The sequence below is a fragment of the Merops nubicus genome, unplaced genomic scaffold (genome assembly GCF_000691845.1).
Source record: "Merops nubicus isolate BGI_N331 unplaced genomic scaffold, ASM69184v1 scaffold16739, whole genome shotgun sequence".
Lineage (NCBI taxonomy): Eukaryota > Metazoa > Chordata > Aves > Coraciiformes > Meropidae > Merops > Merops nubicus.
Window position 1 is genome coordinate 78,400 of NW_008629158.1, and position 10,933 is coordinate 89,332.

Genomic DNA, 10,933 nt, shown 5'->3' on the forward strand with positions numbered 1-10,933 from the left:
AATAAATGATCCCTGGCTGCAGTGAGATGTTCATAGTAAATGATGTATGGCTCTTCCTTATCTCATAACACCTTTGCTTGCCTACGGCGCATATACAGGATATGGGATCATATACCAGCATCTTTGAATTGCAACTTCTCTGTCAGGACAGATAAAATCTGCCTGTTCTTTAACTAAGACTGTCATGAGTTAGTTATTCTGGCTACTGTGAGAGTAACGTAGCAGACTAAACTCTTTCTTTTCCTTCTTTGTCAGATGCCTTTTCATCCAGCAGAGTGTTCCATAGAAATTCAGAGCAGTGCTGGCCAAGAAAAATGGAAGTATTTGTTTCCTGCATGCACCTACCACACTGTTTATACATGTCCCTCCTGCGTGCACAGAGCTTGAAGGTGCTGAGTTAGGCAGCAATTTTCCTTTTGATCGCAGAACTACTTTTGCTATGGTCTCCCAAAATACTCTTGGCCAAATGGTCTTTTTGAGATGGATCTGGAAAAGGTAGTGTTTATGAAAAGAAGCATTTTTGGTCAGGGCAATTAATATCTGTGATCTTTCAGAGGGCTTTCTGTTTTGTTTTACTTATGATGAAAGCTCCAACTCTCATTTTTCATGTGGTTCAGCTACTTAATCCAGGCTTCTTTTTTTAACTCTTGAGCTAAGCATCTCTCTGGGTGCTTTGTTGGTCTGGTGTTTGTCAGTTTAAGAGATGGAGCCCCGTTAGAGGCCTTTCACTTCACTTCACTTCACTTCACTTCACTTCACTTCACTTCACTTCACTTCACTTCACTTCACTTCAGCTTGATGTTCAGTGCATGGTGTCCGTGTCCTTGGAATTTTGCAGGATGAAGTGCTTAGTATCTGCTGAGCTTCACTTGTAAGGTCAGGAAAATTTGCTGTGTGCTCCTTGCTTTCAGGCAGCACATGGGGCTTGGACTGTGAGAGCTGCTGAATCAAAAACTTCTGTGGTGTCTGGAGCTTTCACGTTTCTCCCGCTTAGCTGGATCATGCATCTGACTGCAGGAAGGCCATAGATGTGCTGTTGCCCTGCTGCCATTCTGGACACAGCGGAGAGTAATGCTCCAGTGAAACCATAAAGTATGCTCCTTCCCTGATCCACATGAAAGTCTGAACTGTTGTTTTCCATGTGGTTTGGATCTAACTTTTACTTCCATGAACAGTCGTTGTCTGACACCCATCTGCAAACGCAGGCCTTATGGTTTTGCATACAAAATTTGCCAGGCTGCTTTTTGACCTATTTCTGGACATTTCTGTAGCACAATGCAAAATCCTCTATGTTTTCATGGGCTTGTAAAGAACAAAATGTAATATTGTTCTATTCAGAACAGTTTTTAAATCCTCCAGGAAATACCTGAATGCAAAAAAACCCCCATGGATCATCAGCTGATGTTGGTCACTGGAGAGATGAGCTGCAGCACAGCAGCTGGGCTCTGAGAGCATGGTTGGCCAGAAAGCATTGAGCCCAAGGGGAAGGAAGCTCTGGTTTCTGGTCAATGCAGTATTGTTCCCATCACCGTGGGAACGTAACAAATGGCTGTGTAAATACATGTATTTTATAGCATTCAGAAGTGATGGATATCCTTACATGCTTCTCTAACATTATTGTTGATCTTTAACTGCTGTGTGCCCAGGGAGCAACAGGTGCTTTGTTCTTTTGTTGTAGCGTGATGGATTCAAATGTGCCTGTTGGGCAAGACCTGAGTGGCACTGAGGGACAGAACAGCTCTCCTGCAGCCTTGGCTGGAGGCAAGAAAATGTGATGGTGTGCAGAAATGTGCATGGCTGCTCTTCGGAGCAGAGAGCATGCTGTGGAGAGGGATGTCATTTTAGTATTGAGACTATCTTGCTGAAAACGTATTTGGTGTTTGCAGCTCTCTCTACATCTGGTGTAACATTTGCATTAGTGAAAACCAGTTATGGAAAAAGAAGCGTGGAAGGAGTTAGCTTTTGCAAAGCTTGTCTTGGTAAGAGCCACCTTTTAGTGGATGTGCCACTGCTGGAATACCATAGTTTCTTGTATCAGTGTCAAAGGAGAGGTGTTAGTCTGACATCTGCCTGGGGAACATCCAAAGACAGAAACTTCATCTTTCTGGGAGAAGACAGAGAAAAGAACCCAGGAGATCTCAATATACTGTGTCTTGGCACTAAATTGCAAGGTCAAGTACACAATTAGTGTACTGTTCCAGGTTCCCCACTGCATCTTCAATATGGCATTTTTCAGTGAAATAATACTAAGGATGAAAACTGAGGACCCAGTCTTGCACATGGCCATTTACCAAGGGTGTTCACATACTAGTGGTTACTATAAAGCCAAAGATCTGTAGCAGATTAGATTAAGCAAAGATATGACTCTTACAGGGTTAAGTTGGTCCTGTATTCAGTTTCAATATCAGGGCCCTCTGATGCTGTAGGAGCTCACGTGTTATGGGGCAGACATCCTTGGGCAGATGTTCACATGAGCTCAGTACCCACAGTTGTGTCAGATTTTTGAAAGAAACTTTATCCTGTTTAGAAAACAAAATCAATGGCCCTGATGCATTTGGGGTGTTAAATGTGAGAAGAGATATTAAGCAGTTTTTGAGCTAGGGGAATTATTTTAACTGAGAAGCTTAAAAATCTGGCTCCTAACAAAGGGAAATCACGTTGAGAGTTTTGAAAGGCATCTACATGACTATGACTGTCAGGTGCCGAGTGCTTGCTGAACTAAAAATGTATGAGAACTGCACAGCTCTCTTGAGCATGCTAAAATATGCCAGTTGAAGGCTGCAGCCAGATTTCAGCAGCTGTTCTGATCTTTTCCACTGTGTGCTGGAAGCTCTGGGACCTGCAGATGGGCGGAAAAATTTGAAATTGAAAATCTGTGATTATTATTGGTAATTACTTGATCTTTATTAGCTGTCCGATTTACGTAGCAAGTGTGTTTTAAAAAGAGAAGGAGCTGTCAGTGTGCTCCACATGATACTCAACAAGTCACCATGTTGCATAAGACTTGATCTTCCTTAAAATCTGGTAGCTTCTTGCAATAGTTTCTGTCTAGTTTTCTGGGGGCAGAAATCAGGCTCTTCATTCTTGTTTGCAGCAACACTGGGTATTGCTCATTTGTTTCATTTCTACCTTGAAAGCAAAGTCTCCAGACTATACAATACTGCATTTCCACTTCAAAGCAGCAGACATTTTCAGCCTGTGGAGCCTGGTTTCTGCAAGACTTCCACAAGCACAGTCCCAGTGCTCTGATGGAAACATTGTGCTTGCAGGCATTTGGAGTAAAAAAGTGCAATGGGACTCTATAATGTTGAACTTAGTTATGAGGGGGAAAGAGATAAGGGAGGGAGTCAGAGACTTAGTAAAGCGAGTTGAGTCTTGCCTTTGTCTCCTTATGAACAGGAACATTCCTCTCCACACTGGGACAGTATGAGAAATGCCCTGGTCAAATCTTAACAAGTTACTGGGTACCTTTCACTGGCTGATGGATGTTTTTCATAATCTGGTGGAGCTCAGCCTGTTGTCATTGAGTCCCAGGAATGGCCCTGCTTTTCTATCAGCTCTCTCAGGAATAGATACCAGATTAAGAAACGTGCTTTGAACATCTTGAAGTGGCAATTTCCCAACCTTCAGTGATCCAATGTCAACAGTAAAAAGGAGACAACATGCTCTTTGGCATTACTCTACTTTTCTCTCTATCTCAAATGCAGTTTGAATCTGGGAGTATTAATATACTGCTTATTAGCAAAGGGTTTGGAATAGCTGCAGAACAGATTTGTGGCAGCTACTCCCTGCTCTAGGCCACAGAGATGCCCTGGGGATTTACTTGCATCATAGCAAATACCTCTAAACATATTTGGCAGAAGAAGGTGGACAGCACATTGTTCTTCCCACCTAGCTTTGTTGTGGTTGTTTTCCGAATCTTTCTCTAGGGTCTATACAGTAGTGAGTAGGTCAATATAATCACTTTGTTATGAGAAAGAAATGTAGAAATAATATTTTTATAAATTAAGTAACAGGGAGAGTTAATTGAAAATTTTCTGTATGATTAGGGGGTACTAACTTTGTATCTGACCTTCTTACGAACTTCAATCCTTCAGTAGTACAGCTTTCTCCAGACAGCTGCCATTAAGAGAGATGCTTTAAAGTTGGGACAGCCTCAGGAGATACCCCCTGAGAATGGATTGAAATGTTCTGGGAAACCACCCTGTTCACCACAATAGACACAGAGAGCCAAAAGCATCTCTGACAGCCACAGCTGCTGTATTTTCGTCACAGTTGGGATGTTCTATAAAAGGGCAATTATGGATAAATATAACTACTCTCATAAAAATCATAAATACTGGATGGAATCCCAAAAGACTACCTACTTTACTTTCCTGTTCTTAAAGAGCTCTACTGATGGAGATACCACAGTCTCTCTAGGAAGACTGATTGCTTTACAGTGCTCCACTGTCTACATAATGTCTAACCTGAGTACCTTAGGAGTATGAACTCATGTTTTCTTGTCTTACCCAGAACTTTCAAAAAGAACAGATTGGTTTTTTCTCTCTTTTTAGAAGCCTTGTGAAAATGTTGCCGTCTAAAAATCATGGAATAATACAACATTTTAGGTTGGAAGGGACCCCCTAGGAATCATCTAATCCAACCTCCTGCTCAAAGCAGGGCTAACTTCCAAGTTAGCAGAAGACTATGTCAGGTTGAGTTTTGAGTATTTCCTGGAACAGTGATACCAGAGTGCCTCCTGACCTCCTTGTCCAGGCCTTAACCAGCCTCACAGGACCCTGCATTGGTGCAACTTTTTTGTAACAGGTTGGCTTTGTTGACTTATGATCATCTGGTGACCTCCAGCAATCCTCAGGCCTTTGTCTGTAGAACAGCTGTATTTTTAATTGAATGGACTAATTCCCTGTCCTGTATTTGGGTACTTGATTACCTCTGCTTAACTGCTGCATTTTGCATTTGATCATATTGAATACCATCCTATTTATTTCTGATCCTATTTCCAGTTTGGCAAGACCATTCTGAGTTACAAGCCTTTAGCATACTAGCAGCCTTTCCTGGCATGATGTTGTCTGTAGATTCCACAGTAATGCACCCTTCTACTGGAAATGCAATATTCTCTTGTTTTCTGTGGATGAACATATAGGTTCATTTATTTGCACCTCTCCCAGAGTGATGACAGACGTGCAGAGAGTCAACCTGCATTGGATTTTGCTAACAGTTTGACCTTGCAAAGATAAAACACCAAACGGAATTTAGTCAAAATCCATTTAAAGGTGATTCCAGTGTGTTCAGCATGTTTGAGATCAAGCATGAGACAAGTCAACAGCAGAGACAATTTGTTTGGGAAATTTAGAGAGAGGAAGAATTTTTATATTGATTTATTTAGAAATATTTATTTTTTTAAAATCTTGGTTTGCAATCTAGCTCTTGGCTGGAGCGCTCTGCACACAATGAGAATGTTTGGCCTTGAGCACATGTATCTGGTTTTAGTTAAGCCAAGCTGGCCACACTCATTCCACCCTGAACATGATCTCATTCCATGCTCCTTGTCATGGTATCTGCACACCATCCAGCAATATATTAACAGCATGAGTAACGCATCTTATGTTGATTATTCTGTCACCAAGGGAGAAGTGTGTCTTTTTTGGTAGGGTACTCAGATTGTTTTAAACCAAGCACTAGGCTTATGCTGGAGAAAAGTCAAGAGTTGAGCCTTTCTGTGTACAGCAGAAAGAATTGGGAAGGTGTGTGCTTGCCCTTGGGTCTTGGGTAGGGCATTTTGGGACTCAGACCAGATACTACCAGAGAAGACCGTGGGTCTTGCACTGACAAGCTCTCCTTGCACTGTGGAAAGGCCATTTGCACTACTGCCAGCATGCTTCATCAGTTCATACTCTGTGACACTTAGGGCACCTCCAAATTCTCCTGTTAGTCCCAGAAGAAAAATGCTCATGCTAGTCTTTATTTCGCATTTAATGAAATGACCATGTTGGTGATAGAAGTGCAATGTGCTGTGTGTCAGATGAATGAAAGAAATGTCTCCAGGCTGAAGGGAGGATTGGGGAAGGCTTGAAAAACTTGTTCAGCTGCTCAGTGTTCATATTTGTTCTGTGTGCAGTGAATGAGCTGAAATGTGTGTCTCTGCTGGGCCTGTTTACAGTGTGTGATACCCACAGGGCAGGTTTTCTGCCACGGTCATCTGTCAGATTGGAGGGGAAGGACCATTGCTAGTGGTTGTCATTAGAGGCTGCATCATTCTTGTTGCGTATTTACTGAGCTAAACTCCAGCTTCAGCTCCCATCTGTGTGATAAAGGAGGTGCCTCTCTACAGCATCTCAAGTGCAAGAGCCCCAAATCCCTTTATAGAGGTTAATTCAACTTCAGATTGTGCCTGGGAGCAAAGAGATCCTCATTTGAAGAAGAGTAAAACTGAGGGATGCAAGGCTGAAGCTAATTGCTTCTTCTCCCATACACAGTCCTCAGAACAGATTTTGACCCAAACATGACCCACCCACCCCCTCAGTCCCTGTGCTACACTTAAACTGTTCAGTCTTGCTCTGCTAAAAAGGGCAGGAGAATCTGGCATTGGCTGCTGCTGAGCTTTTGCTTGATTTGCACAATCCACTATTGGCACTTGGAGTCCCTGCTTCCCAGGTTTGGTCCTCCTCGGCTTGGTAGCCTCCCTGCAAATAGGAACTTGAAGGACCTTTCTGGTGCATGGGGTTTTCCCGGCCTCCTGCTGCTGCTTTTTTGCTGGAGAGTAGCTTCCAACGCCTTGAGGACACTGTGGATCCAGACTCTATGTGTCTGTCAGCTCCTTATATGGTAACATGAAGAAGGCTTAGCATTTTAGTTCTGATTTGGAATTACCCTGGTGTTCTCCTCAGCTGAGGAACTACACATTTTAAAACCATAGGCAAAATAGTTCTTACCACCAAGAAACCGTACCTTGGATCATGCACATTTTATGCTACTGTCTCATCACTGTCTTACTGAGGAGCAGGCCACCTTGTTAACAATGAAATTCCTCTACAAAAGCTTTGCAGCTGCTGGAGTTTTAGGTATTCTCTCTCTCTCTTCCCCCCAGCCTCCTGGAAGGGGCTTCAAGATTACTTGTTGCTATAACAGCAGAAGAAAAAGGCTGGGACAGAGGGAGGGTGCCAAGCAGGCTGAGGGGTAGACCTGGCTTTTCAGGCAGGCAGCACACCAACGCAGAGGTGATGGTGCACAGTGAAAGCAGGAGGTAATGGAGCTGGGGACACCTAAGGGTCTTAAGGGACTGGAAGGGGCTCTGCCCCCTTGAGCCCTCACATCCAGACACACAGAGAAGGTAGGAAACGTTCTGGAATAGGGGGGAGAGGTGTCCTTGTTCATCCCAGAGCCAAATGCATTTTTGTGACTTATCCCCACCTCTGACAGAAGCTGCCCTACAAAAAAGGCAGAGCAGTGAGCAGAGCTAAGTTCTTCTGATTGCCAAACCCATGTGTTTGTCTCTGGGAAGTCCTTGAGTGACTTTGCATGAATTTGTCAGTCTGAAATGATGCAGTTTTCCACGAGGTTAGCAAAGAGTGCTTTGACAAGGTGATACCTTCTTGTGCTGGAATCCAGCCCACCCTACTGTAGGCTGTGTCCTCTACCAGCTACAAGCCCATCGCTGGATACAGTGCTGAGGGTGCGTATGAGCATGAAACCATAAGGAAAGTAGCTTCACTTAATTACTTGAGACACATTTAAGGGTAGAAACCTTAAGGTAGAGGTAGAGAGGGCTAAAGGAGCTCCAGCAAATTTCAGGGGCTGGGGTATCTTTCTGTCTCCTCAGGGACAGCTGCTAGCGTTTAAAAAGGCATATTAAGTTTTTTTCTCTTTATCTCTTTACCCCTAGATTACATGCTGATGAGACACAAAACCTGACAAGCTCTGAGAGCTGCAGCCCACTGACATATATCCTCAGTGTCTCATCAGCCCCAGTTTTTTAAAAGTAACTGTAGGTTTCTTTTCTCATGTTGCAGGTTCCACCATATTAGCCGAGCGGCTGGGACTGTCCACACCAAGCTCACCCACCTCGACACCCAATTCCCCCACCGTCCTCTGCAGTGGCGTCTCTGACCCCATTTTATCTACATGTGGCTCTGGCCCCCTCTGCAGCTCTATCAGTGGTAAGCGTGGCGAGATCCCACGCTACCTTTCCTGTGCCTCCCCCTGCCCCTCCTGCACTGCCTCCCTTCATGGTCTCACACTTGTCTCCCAGAAGGACTCTAAAGCCACAATGATCAACAGTCTCCTGTCAGCTCCCTCGAGGAGGACGGGAGAGCCTCTGCAAAGGCTATTTTCAGTCTCTTTTACATGGAATCCGTTTAGATGCCTAGACAGCAATATTTCTCCAACCCTTTTCATCATGAAAGGTCCCGAGGGAAGCAGCAGAGTTTCTGTTCTGTGCGTGGCCCTGTGAGGCACAGCCCCTTCTGGAGAGCTGGGTGACATTGATGTTTCATGCTAGCTTAGACTGGAGCTATAGGTATGCCCACACCCCCCCCCCCCCTTCCCACTCTCCACCCCTTCAGCAGCCTCTTCAGAAAAAGGCAGTATTGATATTTCCACTTTGCCAATGAATTCCAGTGAGCTTCAGATAAATGTACATAGAACAGAAAATTATGAGCAAATTTTAAAATGCAGCCTTTCTAAAACCCCAGGCATCTGCCTGATTCCAGGGCACTGATGGTGGGATAAATAACTTACCAAATCCTTGTCATTATTGTCCAAACCAAGAGTATTTTTCACTGAAGGTACCTACCAGTCTCAAGTCTAATAACTGGTGACAGCAAGTATTCAGATTTTTTTTGGGGGGAAAAAAATTGAAATGTTCTTATCTTGCTACCTCATCTGGCTTCATTAGTGAGGCTTCATTATGGGTGTATAATTACTGCAGCCTCCCAGAGCTCTCAAAGCAATGACCCACTATCAGGTAGACACTGCCCATGCAGGTGTCACCCCACTCCTGCCCTGAAGTGTCTACAGGGTGATTTGTGGTCAGACGTTGTGATCCCACATCGCTGGATTGGCCCTCAAGGTGAACCACTGCTTGTCTGCCACCCAGCCTCTCCCTTTTCAAAAAGATGGCTTGCTCCACACCTCCTTGATTGCTGCTCCTGCTAATGTTTAGACAGTGGGCTGAAAACATAAAACTTCTTGTTGTCCCTGCTGCGTGGGAGCAGCTGTCCCTTGGTTTGCTCTATGTGGGCAGCAGATGCCAGCAGATGCTGCCTTTCTGCTGCCCTGAGCTTGGCACATGAACCAGGACTCAGTGAGTGGGACCATAGGTCACAGGAGGGGCCCCCCGATCCTAAAACATCCATTTGTGCTAGGACACGGTTCCTCCCTCTGTAGCTAGCTTCAGGGCAGAAATGACCCACGGATGTCAGAAAGCCTTTTAAGCAGCATGAGTGACCCTGTTCTTTGTGTTTCAGGCACAGCTCCCAACTCTCCAATCAGCTTGCCCGAGTCACCCCTCTCCCCATCCGTCTCGGGGCCCTGGGGAGACGAATGCACCATCTGCTACGAGAACATGGTAGACACAGTCATATACTCCTGTGGACACATGTGTCTCTGCTATTCGTGTGGGCTGAAGCTCAAGAAGATGGCCAACGCTTGCTGCCCCATTTGCAGACGAGCCATCAAAGATATCATCAAAACATACCGCAGCACTTAGAGCAGCAGCAGAGGCTGTGGTGGGGATTGAGCAGGTGGGGAGGAGGCTGTGAAACAACACAGGTCTTGGTGTCTGTTCATCACCCAGAAGATTAAAGAACCATCACCCACTGCCACCCTGATCCCCTCTTCCATGGACAACAGATGAGACAAGCTTAGATCCTGCTCTTCTACCCTCCAAGCAAGCCCTGGGGCCGACTCCAGTGTGTCAGGGAAGTTGCAAAGGACTACTCTCCCTTATGGACTTTAAACTTTTATGTCAGAAAAAAAAATCTAGTGCAATCATCCCTTTTCTACACCATGCACAGCAGAGGGGAGTCGCCAGTATCTAGCAGGGAACAACATACCCTGCGTGCAGAGGACAACTTAGCAAAGAGGAGAAACAAGCAACGTGTTTCTGTGTACAACCAACCTGACTGTAGGAAGCCCCTGAGAAGGGACAGAGCAAGGCAAGCTTTGGCCCAGCAAGGGAGGTGCAGTGAGCACATTCACAGCAGAGTGGCTGAGGCCAGCACAGAAAAGGATGCAGGACTGGTGAAGCAAAACCCACCCAATGGCTGCAGGAAGAAGAGCACCTTCATGGCAGCCTTTTGAGGGTTGTCCTCAGCTCCTCCCTCGCTGTTCCCTGGCAAAGGCATTCATGACAGGTTTGGCAGCTGTCACCAGCACTGGCCTTTCACCCTCCCAGCTGCATCCAGTCACCTGCTGTGACCATCCCATTGCATGACAAGCATCTCTCAAACCCCACCACAAACAAGTTGTGTGCGGTCTCCATGCAGCATGAGGGATTCAAGAGCATCTCTGTCCCCATGGGCCTTCAGGAGAGGGATACGTGTATCCATCACCTCTCATCCCTCGACCATCCAAACAGCACTTGTGAAGGAGAAAATAAAATAAAATAAAAAGAAACAAATGTTCCAGCCCCACTGGGGAAGAATGTATAAACCCACAAGTCTGTGGGTTTAATTTACTGGTAACTTTATCACTGTGCTTTAAGACAAAACCAGCCAGGTGGAACTCAGCCCTTCAACAGCCAGCCCGCTGGCAGGACATGGCTGTCCTTGTATGGCAGGAAAAAAAAGGAAAGCGAAAAAAAAAAAAAGTGAGCCTGAGGAATTTGGTCTGGTTTACTTAAAAAAAAAAACAAACAAACACCCTTCCCTCCTGCCCCAATTGGGAACCCTCCTGTCACCATGGCAGACGGCTGCAATGGCAGCCTCCTCGA

General features: G+C 45.2%; 1 protein-coding gene across 1 annotated transcript in view; it reads left to right on the forward strand.

Moving 5' to 3' along the window:
• NEURL1 (neuralized E3 ubiquitin protein ligase 1) overlaps positions 1-9,963 on the forward strand; it is a gene marked incomplete at its 5' end in the record, with an annotated part of 64,796 nt that extends 54,833 nt beyond the window's left edge. The window contains 2 exons of the mRNA XM_008946909.1: positions 8,013-8,159; positions 9,468-9,963. Coding sequence (XP_008945157.1) covers positions 8,013-8,159; positions 9,468-9,709 — 389 coding nt within the window. The remainder of the gene's footprint in view (positions 1-8,012; positions 8,160-9,467) is intronic.
• Between the last annotated feature and the right edge of the window lie 970 nt (positions 9,964-10,933).